Source organism: Doryrhamphus excisus, linkage group LG2, assembly GCF_037039965.1.
Source record: "Doryrhamphus excisus strain RoL-2023G ecotype Guam linkage group LG2, RoL_Dexc_Guam_v1.1, whole genome shotgun sequence".
Classification (NCBI taxonomy): Eukaryota; Metazoa; Chordata; class Actinopteri; order Syngnathiformes; family Syngnathidae; genus Doryrhamphus; species Doryrhamphus excisus.
Window position 1 is genome coordinate 17,804,619 of NC_136358.1, and position 24,750 is coordinate 17,829,368.

The 24,750-nt window shown below is 40.1% G+C and overlaps 1 protein-coding gene across 17 annotated transcripts in view; it reads left to right on the plus strand.

Annotated features, from left to right (window-relative positions):
• wnk1b (WNK lysine deficient protein kinase 1b) overlaps nt 1–24,750 on the plus strand; it is a 70,571-nt gene that overhangs the window by 34,282 nt on the left and 11,539 nt on the right. For 9 of the 17 annotated variants that reach the window (XM_078799293.1, XM_078799299.1, XM_078799310.1 and 6 more), the window contains exons 3-23: nt 5,045–5,217; nt 8,003–8,223; nt 9,403–9,560; nt 11,227–11,315; nt 11,439–11,578; nt 11,646–11,725; nt 12,662–12,844; nt 12,925–13,221; nt 15,698–17,056; nt 19,520–19,615; nt 20,295–20,372; nt 20,659–20,829; nt 20,943–21,007; nt 21,082–21,235; nt 21,305–21,421; nt 21,487–21,585; nt 21,665–21,716; nt 21,803–21,943; nt 23,236–23,785; nt 23,854–24,182; nt 24,365–24,426. In XM_078799293.1, coding sequence (XP_078655419.1) covers nt 5,045–5,217; nt 8,003–8,223; nt 9,403–9,560; nt 11,227–11,315; nt 11,439–11,578; nt 11,646–11,725; nt 12,662–12,844; nt 12,925–13,221; nt 15,698–17,056; nt 19,520–19,615; nt 20,295–20,372; nt 20,659–20,829; nt 20,943–21,007; nt 21,082–21,235; nt 21,305–21,421; nt 21,487–21,585; nt 21,665–21,716; nt 21,803–21,943; nt 23,236–23,785; nt 23,854–24,182; nt 24,365–24,426 — 4,614 coding nt within the window. Of the gene's footprint in view, nt 1–5,044; nt 5,218–8,002; nt 8,224–9,402; nt 9,561–10,301; nt 10,324–11,226; nt 11,316–11,438; nt 11,579–11,645; nt 11,726–12,661; nt 12,845–12,924; nt 13,222–15,697; nt 17,057–19,519; nt 19,616–20,294; nt 20,373–20,512; nt 20,588–20,658; nt 20,830–20,942; nt 21,008–21,081; nt 21,236–21,304; nt 21,422–21,486; nt 21,586–21,664; nt 21,717–21,802; nt 21,944–23,235; nt 23,786–23,853; nt 24,183–24,364; nt 24,427–24,750 lie in introns of those variants that run through there. The other 8 variants (XM_078799311.1, XM_078799302.1, XM_078799305.1 and 5 more) reach the window with 8 other exon arrangements.

A 24,750-nucleotide genomic window follows, 5' to 3' on the forward strand; every position in this document is an offset into this window, starting at 1 on the left:
GTGAAAACACACAGCAGCAAGTGGTGCCGTTTTAGCCAATAGGAAGCTTTCCTGAAGAAAGTAATTCCTGGAAAAACAACAATGCAGAAATGCAGAAATTGTTGTGGAGAAGCGTTTCCTTCCACTATTGTGTGACGTCTGCCGCTTGGTGTGGATAGAGTATAACCTTAAATGCTAAACAAGCCAGAGAAAAGGGTAATTGTTTGGCCACGGACAACTAAATGCAACGTGTGGTGTCCCATCAGATAATAGAACATTTTGTTTTCCACTTCCAGTTCTTCCTTGTGTTTGACCTGGAAGCAAGGCTATGTTTTCATCCTCGCTTTTTTTGTGTGTGAAAGTCTCCTTTACCGATGCTGTGTTGTGACCTCCGTCTATACGGCGATGCCGCTCGCAGTCTGCTGGGGAGGCGTGGGCCGTCCAGACAAGATGATTCCATCGGATCGGGTTTCAGCTTTCAGGCTCTGCAGGAAGTCGCATAAATGCTTTAACGCCGAGCGAGCTGCTGGTGACAGCGTTCCTGGCGGTCGTCTCCCGACGTGGGCGCTTGTTTCTTTCTGTGTCCTGGTGCAGAAATAGGGCACCAATGAGTGTTTCAGGACTACAGATATGTGTAAGTCGCCCGCCCATCACCGAGGTGTGCGTCGGCGTGTTTGTGGCAAGGAGAGAGAGTGAGAATGAGGACGAGGGTATTTTTGAATCTTGACAAACACTCAAGTCTCATGATGTTTTCAAGCAAAGACGAGAGAACATTCGCTCACAACAAGACTTTGGGTGTTCAGGAAATTCAATTACTAACATAACAAATCCTCATCAAATTGCTGTACGGACCCCACGGCGCTCAGATAACGGTATTTTGGAGAAATAGTCGTAAATCAATTCACAAAAGCTGCTCAATTCCAGCCTTGCTATGATGCTAACGCTATGCCAGGCCATTCAGTCATGGCCCACTTTTTCATTTTTACACATTTATTTAAGCCATTTTTAATTTATTTTTATTATATATATATATAATATATATATATATTATATATATATATAAAATATATAAAATATAGATATATATTTTATATATATATATATATATATATATATATATATATATATATATATATATATATATATAAATAGGGCGGCACGGCGGTCTAGTGGTTAGTGCACAGACCTCACAGCTAGGAGACAAGGGTTCAATTCCCACCCTCGGCCATCTCTGTGTGGAGTTTGCATGTTCTCCCTGTGCATGCGTGGGCTTTCTCCGGGTACTCCGGTTTCCTCCCAAAAACATGCTAGGTTAATTGGCCACTCCAAATTGTCCATAGAATGTGTATGAATGTGAGTGTGAATGGTTGTTTGTCTATATGTGCCCTGTGATTGGCTGGCGACCAGTCCAGGGTGTACCCCGCCTCTCGCCCGAAGACAGCTGGGATAGGCTCCAGCACCCCCCGCGACCCTCGTGAGGAAAAAGCGGTCGAAAATGAATGAATATATATATATATAAAATATATATATATATATTTTCATATATATTTTTATAAAAAAATCTATCTATATATAAAATATAGATATATATTTTATATATATATAAAATATATATATATTATATATATATACAAAAAAATATATATATATATTTTATATATATAGATAGATTTTTTTTAATATTTTATTTTATTTAAGTCATTTTTACACATTTATTTAAACCACTTTTCATTTATTTTTTATTATATATTATTATATTATATATTTTATTATATTTGTTTTTACCCTTTTATTTGTCATTTTAATTTATTTAAGCCATTTTTACACATTTATTTAAACCATTTTCTTTTTTATTATATATTATTTTATATAGTTTATTATATATATTATGTAATATTTAAACCATTTTTAATTAATTTATTATATATTATATATATATATATAATATATTTTATTATATTTCTTTTTACCCTTTAATTTGTCATTTTAATTTATTTATCAATTTTTATACATTTATTTAAGTCAAATCAAGCAAATATAGTATGTATATATTTTTTGTTTCTTTTGAAACATTAATGCACATAATTATATAAGTCCAATGTGCATTTTATAAGAATTTATTAGGGCGTTTTGTCAAGGAAATGAGCAAGAACATAATCCATAATCCATGCATGCAAATAATTAAAATAAAATATCAAAAAGACCACCAAATTACAATAAACATAGGGAGGAGGAAAATAACTAAACTTTTGCTCACTTTTACTTACAAATAAGTCAGATATTAATCGTATATTACATTTTTTTTTTACCCAAGTATTGACTTGCTGTCTGCGATCCACCCAGAGTGGACCTGTGACCCACATTCGGGTCTCGGCCCAGCAGTTGAAAAGCACTGCTTTATGTTATGTGATTATTTCCCCAATAACGGGCTTTCATAAAAAGTGTTGTCTTATGTTCAGGTCACAAAGTATTGAAAGTTGCAAAAGAAAACGAGGAGCCAAGCAGGCATTAATAATCAATTAGCGAGTCTGCACATGCTCACGCATGTTAGAGACACAAGCATTGAGTGAGAGGCAGAAGCAATCTTCTCGCTCCTCGAGGGAGGGTCGTACAGTAATAAGGGTGCTCAAAGTGCTGCTGGGAAAATGGGAATGTTGGCTTCCAGGCAGTCAGGTGACCCACGGCTATTGTCATGTGACCACGGGGTCGAGAGGGATGATGACGTGAAGAATCACAAGATCTAATACGCTGTAGGGAGACTGTGTTCAATACCACAAACAGATTATAGCGTTAGTTTCCATGCAGAAAAACGGCGAGAATGATCATCTTGTTGTTCCCCCCTATCTAAGGGATGATTATAGAATGGTTTGATCTGTATGACTGACAGACTCGGCATATTATTATCCTCCATTTTGTTGCCGAGTCTTGTTCCGAAAGTGGGCAACACCCGAAATCCAGTGATACACAATGCATTGTAGAGCAACTTTAATCCAACATGACAGAACAACAACACACAAGAGATTTGGTGCATCAGGATGCCTGGAAGCGACAAAATCATATTTCATATTTCATATTTTGCTGCTGTTGTGATTTAGGTTGAATCTTGTCTCCTCATTATGTTCATCGTCATGATGAAGTTCTTTCAGCAGCCCCAGCGAGGAAGCTTGTTATTGTGTATTTTTTTTATGTACACACAAGACGACTTGGAGAAGGCACATTATTGCCAAAATGGATGTGCAGTTGTCCCTGGTTTATCGCAAGTATAGAATATTTAAAATAATAAATATATAATAAATATAAATAATAATAAATATAATATGAATAATATACATATAATATAAATGATATACATATATTATAATAGTATAAATATAATAAACACATAAAAATATAATCTAATAAATATAGAATAATAATAAATATAAATATAAATATAAATATAAATATAAATATAAATATAAATATAAATATAAATATAAATATAAATATAAATATAAATATAAATATAAATATAAATATAAATATAAATATAAATATAAATATAAATATAAATATAAATATAAATATAGAATAAGATTGAGATTTTCTTTTATGTACACACAAGACAACTTGGAGAAGGCACATTATTGCCAAAATTATAAATATAAATATAAATATAAATATAAATATAAATATAAATATAAATATAAATATAAATATAAATATAAATATAAATATAAATATAAATATAAATATAAATATAAATATAAATACAAATATAGAATAAGATTGAGATTTTTTTTATGTACACACAAGACAACTTGGAGAAGGCACATTATTGCCAAAATTATAAATAAGATTATAATTAAGAATATAAATATGAATATAAATATGAATATAAATATGAATATAAATATAGAATAAGATTGAGATTTTTTATGTACACACAAGACAACTTGGAGAAGGCACATTATTGCCATAAATATAAATATAAATATAAATATAAATATAAATATAAATATAAATATAAATATAAATATAAATATAAATATAAATATAAATATAAATATAAATATAAATATAAATATAAATATAAATATAAATATAGAATAAGATTGAGATTTTCTTTTATGTACACACAAGACAACTTGGAGAAGGCACATTATTGCCAAAATTATAAATATAAATATAAATATAAATATAAATATAAATATAAATATAAATATAAATATAAATATAAATATAAATATAAATATAAATATAAATATAAATATAAATATAAATACAAATATAGAATAAGATTGAGATTTTTTTTATGTACACACAAGACAACTTGGAGAAGGCACATTATTGCCAAAATTATAAATAAGATTATAATTAAGAATATAAATATGAATATAAATATGAATATAAATATGAATATAAATATAGAATAAGATTGAGATTTTTTATGTACACACAAGACAACTTGGAGAAGGCACATTATTGCCATAAATATAAATATAAATATAAATATAAATATAAATATAAATATAAATATAAATATAAATATAAATATAAATATAAATATAAATACAAATATAAATACAAATATAAATATAGAATAAGATTGACAGCGTACTTCCTGCTATTGTCTCATCCTACCTAGGCTGTGTTCGAAACCGCATACTGACTACTCCATACTTCCATGCACATGTACTATCCACACTCCATACTGCATACCCAATCCATCACACAGTATGCAAAGCATTTACACTACAGCGTACTACATGGTAACCCACAATGCATTGCGCTCCTATATGAGCTCTAAACTCTTATAAATCACTTTATTGAGATTTTTTTTTTAAATCAGGCGAGAAAGTGTCCGTTTAGATCCTGAGTGTGTTGTTTATTTGTCCAAATATAAACCGTTTATAATTTTGTTCGGACAAATTCGGCTAAATTTAAGCTAGCTAGTGAGCAACGCACTTCTTCACACTTCGCAACTTGCCAAGATAAAAAAGATGACGTGCGTTTTTAATGAACAGCTGCATTTCAGCGTCACATGACACTGACATCATCACCTCTTTCCACCCCAACTGTGCAGGATCGGAAGCTGTCCAAGTCGGAACGGCAGCGCTTCAAAGAGGAGGCGGGAATGCTGAAGGGCCTTCAGCATCCCAACATTGTGCGTTTTTACGACTCGTGGGAGGGGCCGTGCAAGGGGAAGAAGTGCATCGTGCTGGTCACCGAGCTCATGACGTCGGGCACGCTTAAAACGTGAGTATACGAGTAGCGCTACAGTGGCGTCCATCCAACTGTATCTGACCACCCATGTATCACCCATGTATCATGTTACATGGGTACTATGGTACCCATTATGTCATTGTATGGTATATCACCTAGTACTTCGGTACGTGTCAAAAAAAAAAAAAAAAATTAAATAAAAAAATATATATAATTTATGAATAATTTAAATAATATAAATTAAAATATAATTATAAGTAATAATTAAATATAAATTAATAATTAAATTAATATTAATCTGTAAATATATTATATACCATAATAGCACATAATAATGTAATATAATATTATGATATATTAATATAAATATTAATATAATATATTAATTTAATAATATTAATATAAATATTAATATAGTATATTGCTATTAATATAATATAATAATAATTAATAACACATATTTTAATTAAAGTAAAAAACGATACAAAATATATAAATACATACTATAATATACTATAATACTAAATATATAAAAACATACTATAATAACATATAATAATAATAATACAATAATATAATATAATTTGTTAATAATAAATATTTACATTAAAATGTAAAAAAAGTTAAGTTATATTAGGAAAGCAGGAAGTGAACAAATGTAACAGTTACCGATTGTAAAAGTACCAGATGGAGGGGTAGGATTTAATAAGCTTTGCTTCTTCCTACTCCTTTTGGACATGTGGAACTGTGAACTGATTATGTGATGCATTCATTTGTAATCTGATGCATGTTCAAATGAAATTCAACCATTACCATTACCCCATCACCACCTCCCCCGAAAATAAAAAGGCGTGGATCATTGTCCCCTCATGCCAGTCTCATTCACTGGCTTTTTTGGCAGCAATTGTAATGGGAATGTCTGGATAGTTCCTTTTAACTTTAATACAAAATAACTGAACAATGAACCTTGGAAACAATTTTGGAGGGCTATTCCTTGCATAATAAAAAACCAAAATGTCCACTCTGGTGCAGCACATGGTGGGACACCGGCCCACCTGACAGCTGCTGCTTCTGCTGCAGATTCCTCTCATTCCTGTCAGACAGACAGGGGGGGGGGGGTACGAGTAAGGGGCGATGACAGTTATAGATGAAGCAATTGACGCAAGGGATTTAGAAAGAGGGTCATTGATGTTATAGATGCTTTGGCATCACATAACAAGACTATGAAGCGTAAAGCCTAGAAGCGTAACAGTGCCCTCTAGTGGACGTTGAAGGATATAAATAAATGAGCTGCACTATGTTAAGTGAGTGGACTCCTGCATACATGAACATTGGCTTCCTTCCATACGGGGAAGTAGGCTCTTATGTGCTAAAGTGTCGGGGAAAGGAAACAGTAGTGACGATTGATACGACGGATGGTGTGTGTGTGCCTGGGAATTTTGAAGTACCGCCTCGTATTTCGACTTCTGAGAGAAGAAGAAGAATGAGTCTTGGCTGTAACATCCGAAGGACTTGCATAAGAATAATGTGATTTAGACAATTTACAAAAAAAACGCCTCAGATCAGAAACCTCATGCGGGATGCTGACTCCATCCTGCCGTACCCTTTTTGATCAAATGACAACTAATCAAATTGAAACTGCAGCCTTGAAAACATCCCAGGGTTTCATAACAAGTTCAGCTGGCAAATGCAGCTAAACTGCATTTAAGACGTTCTCATGCATCCATTCTTTCCTTTCATGCTTAAAGGGGCCCTAGCTAGCCTGCTGAATTCAAGAGAGGCAAAAAAATTAAACTCAGGATAGCTTAAAAACACATCGATCTCGTGATGTGACACTTGAACATGCATCAGATTACAATTGAATGCATCACATAATCAGTTCACAGTTCCACATGTCCAAAAGGAGTAGGAAGAAGCAAAGCTTATTAAATCCTACCCCTCCACCTGGTACTTTTACAATTAGTAACTGTTACATTTGTTCACTTCCTGCTTTCCTAATATAATTTAATTTTTTTTTGTTTTTATTTATTTATTTTCCACATGTCCAAAAGGAGTTGGAAGAAGCAAAGCTTATTAAATCCTACCCCTCCATCTGGTACTTTTACAATCAGTAACTGTTACATTTGTTCACTTCCTGCTTTCCTAATATAATTTAAGTTTTATTTTTTTGTTTTGTTTTTTTATTTTCCACATGTCCAAAAGGAGTAGGAAGAAGCAAAGCTTATTAAATCCTACCCCTCCATCTGGTACTTTTAAAATCAGTAACTGTTACATTTGTTCACTTCCTGCTTTCCTAATATAACAACTTTTTTTTATTTAAATTTAAATATTTATTATTAATATATTATTATTATTACATGTTATTATAGTATATATATTATTAGTTTAATTATTAATTTATAATTATATTTTAATTTATAATTATTTAAATTATTAATTTATTTTGTATTTTTTAATTTAAATTTTTTTGTCACATTACCGAAGTACAAGGTGATATGACCATATAATGACATTCGTTGGCAATTTCACTACTGTGTTTTTGTGCAATGACAATAAAGGGAGTCTAGTCTAGTCTAGTCTAGTCTATATATCGCCATGTGCGGAGGCGGGGCCCGTAGCATACGCACAGAGATGGCCGAGGGTGGAGTTGAACCCTGGTCTTCTAGCTGTGAGGTCTACGCGCTAACCACACTTGTAATATATTGCATTGTCCTCCATTTTAAATATTTTTTCATTGTATTTGCCTTTTAAAGTAATCTCATCTTATGTATGGTATCGTCTCATGACACGCATTTTCCCCTCATTTTCGCTCCTCCAGCTACCTGAAGCGCTTCAAGGTGATGAAGATCAAGGTGCTGCGTTCCTGGTGCCGGCAGATCCTCAAGGGCCTTCACTTCCTGCACACCAGAGCGCCGCCTATTATTCACCGGGACCTGAAGTGCGACAACATCTTTATCACTGGGCCCACTGGGTCGGTCAAGATCGGCGACCTGGGCTTGGCCACCCTGAAGAGGGCGTCTTTTGCCAAGAGTGTCATAGGTGGGACCATGTTTGATACCGCTGATGGAGTATTTATTCATCTATTTATACTGTTATACATACTACTAAAGTATATTCATTGTTATATTATTGTCTGCACGGTGGTAGAGTGGTTAGCGTGCAGACCTCACACCTAGGAGACCAGGGTTCAATTCCACCCTCGGCCATCTCTGTGTGGAGTTTGCATGTTCTCCCCGTGCATGCGTGGGTTTTCTCCGGGTACTCCGGTTTCCTCCCACATTCCAAAAACATGCTAGGTTAATTAGCGACTCCAAATTGTCCATAGGTATGAACATGAGTGTGAATGGTTGTTTGTCTATATGTGCCCTGTGATTGGCTGGCTCGCCCGAAGACAGCTGGGATAGGCTCCAGCACCCCCACGACCCTTGTGAGGACAAGCAGTAGAAAATGAATGACTGCCTTAAATGTGGGCTGCATGGCGATCATGTGGTTAGCGCGCAGTCCTCACAGTTAGGAGACCAGGGTTCAATTCCACCTTCGGCCATCTCTGTGTGGAGTTTGCATGTTCTCCCCGTGCATGCGTGGGTTTTTTCCGGGTACTCTGGTTTCCTCCCACATTCCAAAAACATGCTAGGTTAATTAGCGACTCCAAATTGTCCATAGGTATGAACGTGAGTGTGAATGGTTGTTTGTCTATATGTGCCCTGTGATTGGCTGGCTCGCCCGAAGACAGCTGGGATAGGCTCCAGCACCCCCCGCAACCCGGAACATGAATGAATGAATGAATTATTGTCCCCATACAATACAAATATTGCTGTACTGACTTTATGAGGTACTGTATATTCATGCATCACCCCCAGCACCCCCACGACCCTTGTGAGGACAAGCACTAGAAAATGAATGACTGCCTTAAATGTGGGGTTTGCATGTTCTCCCCGTGCATGCGTGGGTTTTCTCCGGGTACTCCGGTTTCCTCCCACATTCCAAAAACATGCTAGGTTAATTGGCGACTCCAAATTGTCCATAGGTATGAATGTGAGTGTGAATGGTTGTTTGACTATATGTGCCCTGTGATTGGCTGGCTCGCCCAAAGACAGCTGGGATAGGCTCCAGCACCCCCCGCAACCCGGAACATGAATGAATGAATGAATTATTGTCCCCATACAATACAAATATTGCTGTACTGACTTTATGAGGTACTGTATATTCATGCATCAGGTACTCCTGAGTTTATGGCTCCGGAGATGTACGAGGAGAAGTATGACGAATCCGTTGACGTTTACGCCTTCGGGATGTGCATGCTGGAAATGGCCACCTCCGAGTACCCGTACTCGGAATGCCAAAACGCGGCCCAGATCTACAGACGAGTCACCAGTGTAAGTATTAAATCGTTATTACCTCACTTCAGGGCGGGGGGTAGTCAAGTGGCGGCCCACGGTTGCCATGGTGGTTACCCCTAACAACATTTAACACCCCGACAGGTCTTTTTCCGGACATTTTTTCTCAAAACAAACAGTTGGAAGTGTGGATTGTTTTCCGACGCTCACGGCTTGCGGTCAGACCAGGATGACGCAGGGGTCGTTTTTTTTTCTCGTTTTGGCGTCCAAATTGAGCCACACCGAGTCATTCCCACCAGAAGAACCCTCCCATCGTCAGTCAGTGGCTTTCAACTTAACTAAATTAGACTAATAGGAAAGAAGAAGCTGCTAATTGTTCATACGTTCCAAATCAAGATGCTAGGATTACGTAATTTCTCACGTAGTAACATATTGGTCTTTTCGTTGGCCCAGACGTCGTCCGGCGTTACGCCTCGTCCTCTAATCCCACGCCAAGTGTCCCTCGCCTTTGCATTCCTCGCCTCCAATCAGCCTCATAAAGGCTGCTCTCTGTCCTTGTTTTTCTTCTCTGTCCTACCTAATAGCATTACTTCCTCCGTCAGTCTTACCTCTGTTTGGCCCCCGGTGTTTATGGGAGAGAGGGCTGGTGGTGGAGGGGGGGTGTTGTGTAACGGTGCAATCAGGAGTGGAAGTGGAGGCAGCAACCAATGAGGGAAAAGATGGGAAGGGGGTCTTTTTGCCCTTGCTGATAAACACTCTTTAGTCACTTTTTGACTAAGCTTGGTCTCGGAGGACACTCGAGGTAAGTCATGCCACTCAATGATATAGTTGATGTTAACGCTCGTTTTTCAGATGTTTTTTTCTTCCTTTATATCTACACTGATGCACACAAATGAGGTATTCCAATGTGGATATGGGAACAACAAGGACTCCATTCCCCACACTGTTGTTTTTACTGTTGTTTTTGTACTTTATCATGTTGGTAAAACCTTCCCTTTCTATTTGGTATCAAATTAATTTAATTTAGACTTAAATCAGCTCAAGTTTAACTCAATCAAAGTTTAAATATTTTTTAAATACAATAATTTTAATAATTTTAAATATTGTTTGTTAGTTGCAGTATATAGTCCAAAACAAATGCAGTTCATGGAAAATAAGGTTTGCGAAAATAGAGTAAAGTCAAAATATTATTGGAATAAAATCATAATTATGAGAAGAAAAATGTACAAGGAGAAAATGGAAATAATTGGAAAAAAACAGCTGTAATTTTACAAGAATAAAGTCAAAATATTAAGAGAAAAAAGACAGCATTTTATTAAAATAAACATAATATGAGGGAAAATATATGTGTAAAAATATTTTAATATTGTATTATATATTATAATACAATATTATATTATTATTATATTATAATATTATAATATATTTAATATTTTAATTTAGTAGCATAGAGCTGATGTTAATGATGTTAAAGAAAAATGTTATTTTGTTCAACTTGTAATCATTTTTGGAGTATTAGGTTGGGGAAAAGCTATATTATTAAGTCAAAATATTATGCAAGACAATTTAAAAAGATAAAAATTGACAAAGATTACTTGACAAGTTTAAATATTTTTAAAGTAAAAAAAACAACAGCAGCAAAAATGGAGGGAAAAAGCAAAGAATGAAGTTAATAACTTTTGCTGTTGTTGTGTGTGTCATGCAGGGAGTGAAGCCGGGCAGTTTTGACAAGGTGGCCATCCCCGAAGTGAAGGAAATCATCGAAGGCTGCATCAGGACAAACAAAGATGAGCGGTAAGAACGACCTTTGCGTCATTCCATTGTCCAAATTCTGTAATGCTCAGCCAATGGAAGCTGTGTTCTGAACCCAAAGGCTGAAGGCTCATATGATATTGTATTTGTCTTCCTCTACCGTAGGTACGCCATCAAGATCCTGCTCAACCATGCCTTCTTCCAGGAGGACACGGGGGTGAGGGTTGAACTGGCCGAGGAGGATGACGGGGAAATGATCGCCATCAAGCTGTGGTTGAGGATCGAGGACGTCAAGAAGCTTAAAGGTGAGGAATCAATGAAAAGGAAAAGAAGCAGAGCTTATTTCATCCTACTTTTTTTTTTTTATTCAAGGAAAATACAAAGACAACGAAGCCATCGAGTTCTCCTTTGACCTCAACAAGGACGTTCCCGAAGATGTGGCGCAGGAAATGGTATCAGCCAAAGCAGGGGCGGGGTTCAGTTAGAAGGAACAGTACCGTATTATCTGGATTATATGTTGCTCCGAAGTATAAGGCCAAGAATGCATATATATTTAGGTAGAAAAAAAATATGTAAGTAGCACTGGAGTATAAGTTGCACAAGGCCAAAAATGCATAATTAGGTAGAAAAAAAACATACCTAAGTCGCACTGGAGTATAAGTCAGACAAGGCCAAAAATGCATAATTAGGTAGAAAAAAACATACCTAAGTCGCACTGGAGTATAAGTCACACAAGGCCAAAAATGCATAATTAGGTAGAAAAAAACATACGTAAGTCACACTGGAGTATAAGTCGCACAAGGCCAAAAATGCATATTTAGGTACAAAAAAACATATACGTAAGTAGCACTGCAGTATAAGTCGCACAAGGCCAAAAATGCATATTTAGGTACAAAAAAACATATACGTAAGTAGCACTGCAGTATTAGTCGCACAAGGCCAAAAATGCATATTTAGGTACAAAAAAACATACGTAAGTAGCACTGGAGTATAAGTTGCACAAGGCCAAAAATGCATAATTAGGTAGAAAAAAATATACGTAAGTAGCACTGGAGTATAAGTTGCACAAGGCCAAAAATGCATAATTAGGTAGAAAAAAAACATACGTAAGTCGCACTGGAGTACAAGTCGCACAAGGCCAAAAATGCATAATTAGGTAGAAAAAAACATACATAAGTCGCACTGGAGTATAAGTCGCACAATGCCAAAAATGCATAATTAGGTAGAAAAAAACATACGTAAGTAGAACTGGAGTATAAGACGCACAAAGCCAAAAATGCATAATTAGGTAGAAAAAACATCGCACTGGAGTATAAGTCGCACAAGGCCAAAAATAAGGAACATACGGCAATGGGATGAGGAACTGATTCATCCTTGACTTGAACCAGGTGGAGTCTGGCTACGTGGCCGAGGGCGACCATAAGACCATGGCCAAGGCCATCAAGGACCGCGTCTCTCTGATTCGGAAAAAGCGAGAGCAGAGGCAGCTTGTTCGGGAAGAGCAGGAGAAGCGGAAACTGGAGGCGGAGCAACAACAACAACAAGATGCACTCAAAGCATCTCAGACGCAGGTTGGTTGGGCACCGTGACAGGAAGTACATCAAGTACATCCTGTCACGATTAGAGAATGACCTGTTTTGTTCGTCTCCAGGCGGAAGTAGACGAGAAGGAGGCGGAGCATCACTATCAACAGCTGGGTATTTCACACACAACACCGCCGCATGGTCACGCCCCCCTCATAATTCCGATTTTCATTCATTCAGCCGAAGGAGGCGTGGACAGCGGCCAGGGATCCTCAGTTTTCTCCTCCGACTCCCCTCATCTGGGTCAGCTGACCATGTCCTACAGCTGCCCCCCTGCCACCCAGCCCCAAACCCCTTACCCTTCCACGCCTGGCGCCAGCACGCAGCAGCATCCGGCATACGCCCAGCAGCTACAGCAGCCGGCGGTGAGTGGATGTGCTTGTGTCTGCAAAGATGTCCGCCACTGCGGTGCGGTGTGAAGTGGAGTTTGAGGTGCCTGAGTTGAGCATGTTTTGCTATTGCTTAAATCACTGTTTTTTTTTTACGATCCCGATGGTGGGGCAATAACACGAGATACTCAAATCCCGGTTTAGTTGTCTTACCAGAATACAATTTATGTCATATTAAGGTGGAATGTTTTATTTTCACATTGCTGTGGTTGTCTTATATTCTGTTTCATGCTGTTTGAGAGTCGTTTGATTCCCTGTACCACATTCACATGATGTAAATGGTTGTGACTCGGGATCGACCGATATGGTTTCTTTCGATATGGATTTTTTTTCCATCACCCTTGGGACAATATTTGTGGCCGATACGAAATTTACATGAAAAAATGGCAATAATAACAAATATTACAGGTCTCAAATTTAAAGAAATATTTATTGAAATGTAAACACTAAACACAGTAGGATTCAGCTTACTTAAACACACATTTAAACTGCATTATCAACTTTAAAAGGAATAAATATTCTAGTTGCACGGTGGTCTAGTGGTTAGCACGCAGACCTCACAGCTAGGAGACCCGAGTTCAATTCCAACCTCAGCCATCTCTGTGTGGAGTTTGCATGTTCCCTCTTGTTTTCTCCGGGTACTCCGGTTTCCTCCCACATTCCAAAAACATGCTAGGTTAATTGGCGACTCCAAATTGTCCATAGGTATGAATGTGAGTGTGAATGGTTGTTTGTCTATATGTGCGCTATGATTGGCTGGCCACCAGTCCAGGGTGTACCCCACCTCTCGCCCCAAGACAGCTGGGATAGGCTCCAGCATCCCCCGCGACCCTCGTGAGGATAAGCGGTAGAAAATGAATGAATCAGGAAAAGGGGTTTTATTCATTAGAGACCTCAAGACATGAAGTAACACCCCTATAGTCACCATTATATTTATATTACCCAATATAGTAGTAATTATTATTATTATCATTATTGTTATTATTCTAAAATGATATGAATTATGATATCCATTAATAAGTCATGGGGGCTGCATTGGTTAGCGCACAGACCTCACAGCTAGGAGACCCGAGTTCAATCCCACTCTCGGCCATCTCTGTGTAGAGTTTGCATGTTCTCCCCGTGCATGCGCGGGTTTTCTCCGGGTACCGTGACTGCATGTGTTGCAGAGTCTTCCGGCAACACAAAGCTGCCCGGCGGATGCCTGTCTGTAAATCAAGTGGCGAAAAAATACATCGGCGAACCCCCTGGAAACGGCATCGGCCGATACCGATTCAAGTAAAGAACGCAAATATCGGCCGATGTATCGGTCGATCCTTAGTTGTGACCATAAAGATATACAGTATGTTTTGTTTACTTTATTGTGATGCCTTTAGGTGTCCCTAGGTTTTTTGTGTTACTCATATGCTTTCTTTGTTATCGGCCGATACCGATTCAAGTAAAGAACACAAATATAGGCCGATGTATCGGTCGATCCTTAGTTGTGACCATGAAGAGATGTACAGTATGTTTTGTTGACTTGATTGTGATGCGTTTAGGTGTCCCTAGGTTTTTGTGTTACTCGTATGCTTTCTTTGTTATCAGCTGATACCGATTCAAGTAAAGAATGCAAATGTCGGCCGATGTATCGGTGGATCCTTAGTTGTGACCATGAAGATGTACAGTATGTTTTGTTGACTTGATTATGATGCGTTTAGGTGTCCCTAGGTTTTTTTGTGTTACTCGTATGCTTTCTTTGCATCTTCATTTCTACTTTCTATTTTCATCCCCGACACACAGCCTCCGTTCCGCGGACGTCGAAGCCGTAGCATGTCCGTTTGCGTCCCCCCTTCCTCCTACTCTCTCATCCCCACCCCTTCCCCGACGCTCCGTCCAAAGCAGCCGTCCACCACTCCGCCGGACCGGTCCTCCCGCGGCGGCGGTGGCGGCGCCGCCTCCCCTCCTCGCACTCCCCTGGACACGTTCGCCGGGCGCCTCTCCAAAGCCTTGGAAACGGTCCTCCCTCTTCACTCCGCCTCACCGCCGCTTCCCAGAGGCCGGCAGCGAAGGGCCAGTCTTCCCGCTCTGTTCTCCAGCCCTGTAGGTTCAAGGATCCTAGTTGTTTTTTACGCCGCGTTTTGGCGGCAGGAAGCAGAGAAGACGGCCTGTGGAGCAATCTCTCTTTGGCTGCATCTCTTCTTCTAGTGGACTAAATCCAATTCTAATCGACTTCTTGTCCATAATGTATAAACGTACTAATACTTTATGCATCTGCGATCAGGAAATCCGTGGCGTTCCGAGATTGTTTTTCCTGAGTGGAGATGCAAATCGATGAGCGAGTCTTCGGTTTTCCAGCTTCACTCCTTTCTTTTCTTTTTTTTTTTAACATTCTATTCCATCCTAACTATTTTATTTCCAGAATGTGGGAAGATGCGCCTCTTTTTGTGTCATTCTTGTCTGTATCTCATTGTAGCAGCATTCAATGGCGCACCCTTACAGCGCAGGAGGAAGCGCAGGAGCAGCAGCAGCAGGAGGGAGCTTCTCCTTCCCGGCACTGCCCGACCCGCCCGCTATATTTTTCCCTTCCATCCCAGAGCGCCCCATTTCCTTCTCGCCGCCTCCCACCGCCCCCCCGAAGGCCTACAACACCCAGCGGCGCAAGAGCACGTCCATACTGGAGGCGCATACCCGCCACTTCCAGCCGACCCACCCCAGATACGGTAGCACCTTGCACCCCTTTTCGGGTATGGAGGGCGTTGACGCTTCCTCTCTTTTCATGGTCAATGCCGGTTTTCCTACAGCGGCTCAGAGACTCGGAATCACGGAACAATCCGAGCCGTCTTTCTACGGTTATAACGACTTAAGGACGGAACAAGAGGAAGTGGTGAGGAGGTTGAGTTTAAATCAAGCGGCTTTATTGGATCATTACGAAGCCATGGCGTATGGCGGCTACCCGATGACCGCGCATCAGCTCGGCTTGTTGAGTTTCCATCAGCAGAGGCAGGCGGCGGCAGCAGCGGCGGCGAGTTTGGGATACGACTCGGGACCACAGCCGGGCTTCCTGCACCCTCATCTTATGCAGAGACTGAGCACACACAGTCCGATCCCGCCGCCGTCTATGAACCAACCCCCGGTTCCTGCCCCATCCTGTGATGGACACGCACCCACTTCCTCCTTCGCCATGTCGGCGGCACCAATAATAACCGATACATCGACAGGAAGTGTTTTTGATTACCACTTAGCCGCTGCAGCTGCCGCCGCCGCCAACGATCCAACTCTCCTGGCTTCTAGACTGTACCGAACCCGCAGGAGCTCCATGGACCTCCCCCTGGAGGAAACCACCCCAACAGGGTCCGGCGGTTCAGGGTCATATCTTCGACTCCAGCCTGTCACGGAAGAACTGTGTTCCTACGTCAGTCCTGAAATGCCTTTACCGCCAGGAAGTCTCCTCCTGCATCACGCAAACCTCGGCGCCAAAGACCGAAGTCCAGAACCATCCAGCGACTCTATTACGTCCTCCGATGCGGGGGAGTTCCTGTCGCCTCCTCCCTCGTCCCTCCTCTCTCACTTCGACCCCTCGGCTGCACAGTCCATCCCTCAGTCATCCTCCACAGCCGTCTGCGACTTAGCCATCGACATCCAGGCTCATCCGCCCTCCATGCAGACCTATCTCCCGCCCACGCCGTCCTCCGAGCCCTCACACGGGGGAGCATCATCGGTTCAACAAGAGTCTATGAGTGTGTGGGGCCGCCATGGAGGGGTGGTGCCTGCCCAGCTCGACATGACGTACCATGAGTCATTGCTGGCCGTTCAGGCCGCTAACCCAACACTGGTACTGAATTTTACAATGTATTAGGATTTCTAAAGCCATGGGTCCAGTTCCATTATTGCACTATTATAATCTTACCTCACAGATAGGAGACCAGGGTTCAATTCCATCCTCGGCCATTTCTGTGTGGAGTTTGCATGTTCTCCCACATTCCAAAAACATGCTAGGTTAATTAGCGACTCCAAATTGTCCATAGGTATGAATGTGAGTGTGAATGGTTGTTTGTCTATATGTGCCCTGTGATTGGCTGGCTGGCCACCAGTCCAGGGTGTACCCCGCCTCTCGCTTGAAGACAGCTGGGATAGGCTCCAGCACCCCCCCGCAACCCTCGTTAGGATAAGCGGTAGAAAATGGATGGATGGATGTTCATACTTGGCTGCATGGCAGTCGAGTGGTTAGCGCACGGACCTCACAGCTAAGAGACTCGAGTTCAATCCCACCCTCAGCTATCTCTGTGTGGAGTTTCCATGTTCTCCCCCCGTGCATGCGTGGGTTTTCTCCGGGTACTCCGGTTTCCTCCCACATTCCAAAAACATGCTAGGTTAATTAGCGACTCCAAATTGTCCATAGGTATGAATGTGAGTGTGAATGGTTGTTTGTCTATATGTGCCCTGTGATTGGCTGGCCACCAGTCCCGGGTGTACCCCGCCTCTCGCTTGAAGACAGCTGGGATAGGCTCCAGCACCCCCACAACTTTATACGTTTATAGTAATATTTATAGTCAATGACTCCCAGTGATAATGCAACCTGACCAGTGGGTTTTATACAGATCCCTGTTGTACTCCCCAATGCAAAGGCGCTTATTTGTCATTACGTAGTAAGATTTTGTTTAACACCCCCCCCTCGACCCCATGCTACTCACTGGAGCGCATCTCAGAGTCACCTTGTAAGAACATCTAACTTGTTTTCTACCTCCAAAGCTATAAGATCCCACGTTATGTAAACATAACATATGATGGCGACAAACGTAAACAACAAGGTCTGCCTGAGATGCACTCCATTGCATAAGCTTTATAATTTTTATAATTTTCATTTTTTTGTCCTAATGTTGTGTATTTCATGTCAGTAAGTAGTATTTTGTGTGTATGTTCATATATGAGTTGTATATGAAAAGAAACGTGCGTTTGTGCAGGTATACCACACAGTGGCTATACTTGGATATTTGTAACAAATCCAAAGTTAGCCGCCATTCTAAATGCAGCCTTTTTTAGCATCTTTAGCCTAGCTTAGCATCAGGTGACATTTATTGGCATATCGACTAACGATAAAGCGGCAAGACTTTTGATTTTGTACGGACAAATGCACAAAAAAACATACAACAAAAGCACAGAAGCTTGGACTAAATGTGCAGATATTATTTTTAATTTCATAAAACATTTTTTTTGTAGTTTTGTGTTTTATCGATAAAGTTGTTTTTTTTTGTGTGTGTTTCCCGCCCAGATTGGAGGTCATTTGCAGGGTTGAAAGGTCACAGCTGTTAACCCATCAAACCCTTAGAAAGCTGATGTGATCTTTGTCATCATTGCTTGTCCTTTATTTTGTTTTGTTTTTTTTTTTGCTTTTTTTTTAGCTTTTAGTTCAGCTCACATTTATTTTGCTTTCATTTCTGTCTGTGTGCAAGTCAATTTTAATACATGACGACCAAAAATAGCAGCAAAAAAATAGATTGGTCAAGTAAATGGCTACATAAAGTAACCATAAAACATTTTTCTAGCAAATGTTTTTAATTTAAATAATATGCAATAAAGTTGATTAATTTTATTGCAATTATTTAAATATTAAGATATATATAATAATATATAAGAAAACTAAAAAAAAAAAAACAAGACACTTTTTTTGTTTGCTTTTGTTTCATTTATGGCAACTACACTTGCTCAAGGGTAGTTGCACACGGCCTTCTAAGGGTTCAACGACAACAAAAATATGAATGAGTGACGTTATGTGATTTAATACGGGGGGTCCCAACCTTTCTGATTCCGGTTGGCGGTCCAATAAAACAAAAACTAGGGGAAATTAGGAAAATACCAAAGATATACAGAACTGTCATTTGGAGCACATGGCGCTGGTGCGTTCAAGGACAGTGAACCAAGTGGGAATAAGAAGAAGCTTTTTTTTTTAATCGCCTTGGTTGGTGACCTCTGGTTTAAGGAGAGTCTTGACTAGTTTGAAATGGTAGTACAATAGTACAACTATTGTGTTTTGGTGTACTCGGCCTCTAATGCCATTTATTTACAACCTGCATGACATGCCCCTCCCCCTGCCCCGCCCCCTAACGAGCTAACCCACAAGCTGTCCACACAGTGTGTGTCTTACATCGATGTGAAGTGTGTGTGTGCATGTGTGCATCCACAAGAACGAAAAAAAAAGTACAAAAGTACCTTGCGTTTGCACTCATGCATCATCCGTCAGCCATGTTCGTCGTCTGATTACTTCCTGTTTCTTCTCCCTTGTGTCTTCAAATCTAAGAAGCAGGCTCAAGTTCCCAACACCCAGCCCGCCCCGGGGTCCCCGTTGTTAGGCCACGCGGCCTCCCAACCTGCCCCTCCAGGGACGTCCCAGCAGGTAAACCACTTGTTCAAATAACGACTTTTTCCAGACTATAAGTGGCTGTTCCTAGGACTTATACTCGACTTATGTATGTTTTTTTTCTACCTAATTATGCATTTTTCGCCTCGTCCGACTTATACTCAAGTGTGACTTATTTATGTTTTTTTCCTACCTAATTATGCATTTTTGGCCTTGTGCGACTTATACTCCAGTGCGACCTATGTATGTTTTTTTCTACCTAATTATGCATTTTTGCGATTGTGCGACTTATACTCAAGTGCGACTTATGTATGTTTTTTTCTATCTAATTATGCATTTTTGGCCTTGTCCGACTTATACTCCAGTGCGACTTATGTATGTGTTTTTCTACCTAATTATGCATTTTTGGCCTTGTCCGACTTATACTCCAGTGCGACCTATGTATGTTTTTTTCTACCTAATTATGCATTTTTGCGATTGTGCGACTTATACTCCAGTGCGACTTATGTATTTTTATTTCTACCTAATTATGCATTTTTGGCCTTGTGCAACTTATGTATGTTTTTTTCTACCTAATTATGCATTTTTGGCCTTGTGCGACTTATATATGTTTTTTTCTACCTAATTATGCATTTTTGGCTCCAGTGTGACTTCTAGTCCAGAAAATACGTTATAAGGGGTGAAACTGACAGGATATGATTGTATTTTTCTGCAGATGGTTGCATCCATTCAGTCCGTCAGTACATCGGCACAAAGCCCCCCCCACGCCTCCTTGGTGCAGGCCTCTGCTCAGGTACGCCATGACAGCATAACGCCGACTTCAACAAACTCAAACAAGCGTCAGCTCAGTTTGCTTTTGTTTCTTTCCCCCTGACTGCGCTTCCCGGCATGCCTCCTGGGTTTGTTCACATTGCTTTATTACGGTCGCTCAAGTCATGTGACCTCAGCCCATCTCCCAGCATCCATCACCTTTTCCTTCTATACCGACCTCAGAGAGCACTGGTTCAGGTAGTTCTCCTTCCTGACTTCTTTTCCTCTTCTGTCTTTCTCCTCCTCCTCCTGCTCCTCTTCACCTTCAGTCCAGTGTAAGCGGCCTCGCTTCTCCTCCTCCGGCTGTGGCCTCCCTTCCCCTGTCTCCTCTTCCTCTGTCCCCTCTCCCCGCACCCGTCCCCCAAGCCTTGACCACCGTGGTGCCCATCATCAGTGTAGTCACCGCCCCGCACGATACTACCACTGAAGCCTCTCACCAGGTACTGGGTGTCTCCAAGTGGAAGCCCCGTAGCGGAAAAAAGCGCTGACGTTCTACCGGGTTTTCACGGTTATGGGAGCGTTATTTGTAACTGTCACTCTGTATGCCTTCCAGTCTGTGTCTCACCCCTCGGAGTTGTCCCAATTCCAACTACAGCCGCCCCAAGCGTCCACAGAGAGGTACACATTCCGGAACTTGATTGCCTTTTAACATTAAAATCAATTTAAAGTCTTACTGTTTGTCTTCTGCTCAGCGCTTACTCCGATACCTCGGGTTTGAGTGATGGCAACGAGGGAGGAGGCAGGGGTCGCCAGGAGGGACGCTCGGCCAAGCGAACCCAGAGACGCTCCGTACGAAGTCGATCTCGCCACGAGAAGCTCTCCAAAGCCAAACTCAACGTCCTCAACGTAGGAACAAGAAGACATGCGAGACGCTTTACGGCCATTTTTCTGATTGCAATTGTGTACGTTTGACAGATATCCAATCGTGGCGACAGGGTGGCGGAATGCCAGCTGGAGACCCACAACAGGAAGATGGTCACCTTCAGGTTTGACCTGGATGGAGACAACCCTGAGGAGATAGCGCAGATTATGGTAAAATTGTCATTTCCGCCTCGGTTTTGCAAATACTTGATGGCGTCTGCTGTCATGGCGTCCAGGTCCAGAGCGAGTTCATTCTGGAGAGCGAGCGGGAGTCGTTCATTGAGCAGGTCCGAGAGGTGATAGAGAACGCGGATGAAAAAGATGGCGGTGGCCAGGTGGACACGTTTCTCCTTACAGGTGTATTATAGGTGCATCTTTTCAAAACTCATCGTTTTGTGTTGCTGGTTTTTATAGACGACTGGAGGCATGACACAGCAGAATCCCGCCATATCGGCCCCCATGCCAGGTGAGCGTCGCTATACCGTCGCTACTCATCTTTCCCCTCCCCGGCCATGCGGATAACACGTACAGTATTCCTGCTTGCTTTTCCAGACACGCCCCCTAGTGCATCAGCACAAGTGGTCCACTCGGCAGGTCGCAAGTTTATCGTCAGCCCCGTTCCCGAGGCCAGGCTCAAGGAACCCAGCATCCCCGCTTCCCCTTTACCGTCTCCTGCATCTTCTGTTGAGACGGGTGAGCAGTGAGGAGTGAGAGGAGTTGCTTTGTCATAAAATGACTCCTTGTCCATTATGTATGATTACAGTCTGTTTTCTGTCACATAAGTAATTAATTGGTAATTACAGTAATTAATTTCTCCGCAGTGCATCACATAATAATAATCAGAATAATATAGAAAATTATTTTATTTTATTTTTTTATTTATTTTTTGTGAAGAGAAAAAAAAGAAAATAATATAATAAAAGGACAAGGCATACTTCAATTAGAAATATGCTTTATTATATATATATATATATATATATATATATATATATATATATATATATATATATATATATATATATATATATATATATATATATAATATACCATATATATAGCATGTTATATATATAATATAAATATATATATATAATATACCATATATATAGCATATTATATATATATATAATATAAATATACATATATATAGATATATGTATATAATATAGCATATTTCCAATTGAAGTATGCCTTGTCCTTTTGTTATATAATTTTTTATATGATAAAAGAAAATAATATAATAAAAAGACAAGGCATACATCAATTGGAAATATCCTAGCTATATATATATATATATGCTATATATATATATATGGTATATTATATATATATTTATATTATATATATATATAATATAGCATATTTCCAATTGAATTATGCCTTGTCCTTTTATTATATAATAATTGTTTTGCACAAATAAATAATAAAAAAATAATATTTGATATAATTATATTTTATATAATAAACTTAATTAATAATTATTATTATTTATTCAAAATTATTTAATATTATTTGTACAAATTACTTTTTGTGCTGGACATTGTTCATATTTGATGTCATCTATTTATTCTCCACATTGTTAGTATTATTATTATTGTTATTATTATTGTTATTATTATTGTTATTATTATTGTTATTATTATTGTTATTATTATTTTATTATTTTATTATTTTATTATTTTATTATTTTATTATTTTATTATTTTATTATTTTATTATTTTATTATTTTATTATTTTATTATTTTATTATTTTATTATTTTATTATTTTATTATTTTATTATTTTATTATTTTATTATTTTATTATTTTATTATTTTATCTATCTATCCATCCTAATCTAATCTATGCCCTCATATGACTTGTATTGTGCTCTGGTGCCGTGTAGGAATGTTAAAAAAATAGGGGGGGTTGGGGGCCTCATTGATGGACCAGTGCTAATATGGGAGGGAAACCCCTGACACGCCCACTTCCTCCTTTTCCACAGTTCCCCAAGCCTTGGGCTTGTCGAAATCGGCGGGCACCGTCAGCCTCCAGCAAGCCTTCTCTGAGCTCCGACAGAACAAGAACCAGTTGGATCCGGGACCAAGCACCGCGCCGCCCTACATCCACATCGCCCATCCTCCAGCATCCTCGCCTTCTTCACAACCTCCTGCTGTGGAAGCTCCAGCTGGAGGTTCTACTTCTACACAGGAGGACGCTTCTCCTCCTGCTTCCTCCTCCACTCCTATAGTGGTCAATCAGTCACAGCCCCTCCAAGGGAAGCCCCATACCCAGGCAGCGGTACCCACTTCAGCCCCCTCCACCTTACCTGTCACCAGTGTATCCAACATTGTCCCTCCTGCGTCCCTTGGAACTTCACCCCCCTCAGAAGTCCCGCCCGATCATGCCTCGGCCTCCCCCACCTCTTCCTCTGTCATCTCCACAAGCTCCTCCTCCACGTCCTCCTCGGTGCAGCCAACCTTGGTGCACTCGCAGCCGCAGACAGCCGCCCTTCCTGGGCAGTCGCACACTCACTGTGGCGAATGTGACTCAAGGTGACCTTGAACTGATTTATTCAAGAGAAAAGATGCCCTTACTGACACCTGAGTTGCGTTCTTCCCAGGTGTGATCCATCCGTGGAATGTCAAAGCAAACCGGACGACATCCAAGCCCTGGAGAAGAAGCTGCGCTCTCTCTTCATGGACCTGGGTGGGGGGGCGGTGGCCCCCACCCAGGGAGGAGACCTGCTGCCCGACGCTACCTCAGCAGCCTCAGTCGGGGGGACCTCGTCACCGCTGGGCACCTGCTCTACCTCCACGTCTGTCGGCACGCCCACCCCCAGCCAGGCAGCCAATCCCTCTCCTCCTCAGCCTCCTACCAGCCTGGCGCTGGGATCTCCTGCTCCCACACAGCAGGGGTCGAGCACACCCATCTCCACTCCCGCAGTACCAGGTATGACCTTAGATGTGTGGGCCCCCCACCCTTGCCTATCTAATGCTATTGTTAAGCTAAATGTATGTACTATTTACTGGACTACCATATATGGGTCCTCACATGAGGCCTTCAAGCGCATTACAAAAATCTCAGTGTTTGGTAGTCAAGCTGTTTTTAATTTTTATCCCCACACCCCCCAGTAAACACAGCCACCAACTTCGGCCAGACCACTCCATCCAAAACCCCCCTATCCAGGGTACCGGTGAGTGACTTCCATTCCATTCCAAAAAAAACCTTAAACTGTATTATGGAAAGCAGGAAGTGAACAAATGTGACAGTTACTGATTGTAAAAGTACCAGATGGAGGGGTAGGATTTAATAAGCTTTGCTTCTTCCTACTCCTTTTGGACATGTGGAACTGTGAACTGATTATGTGATGCATTCAATTGTAATTTGATGCATGTTCAAATAAAATTAAACCATAACCATTACCATTACTTTGGTAAGTGACAAAAATAAATAAATAAACACAAAAATAAAATACATAAAAATTAATAAAATACATTAAAAAATATAAAAATATATT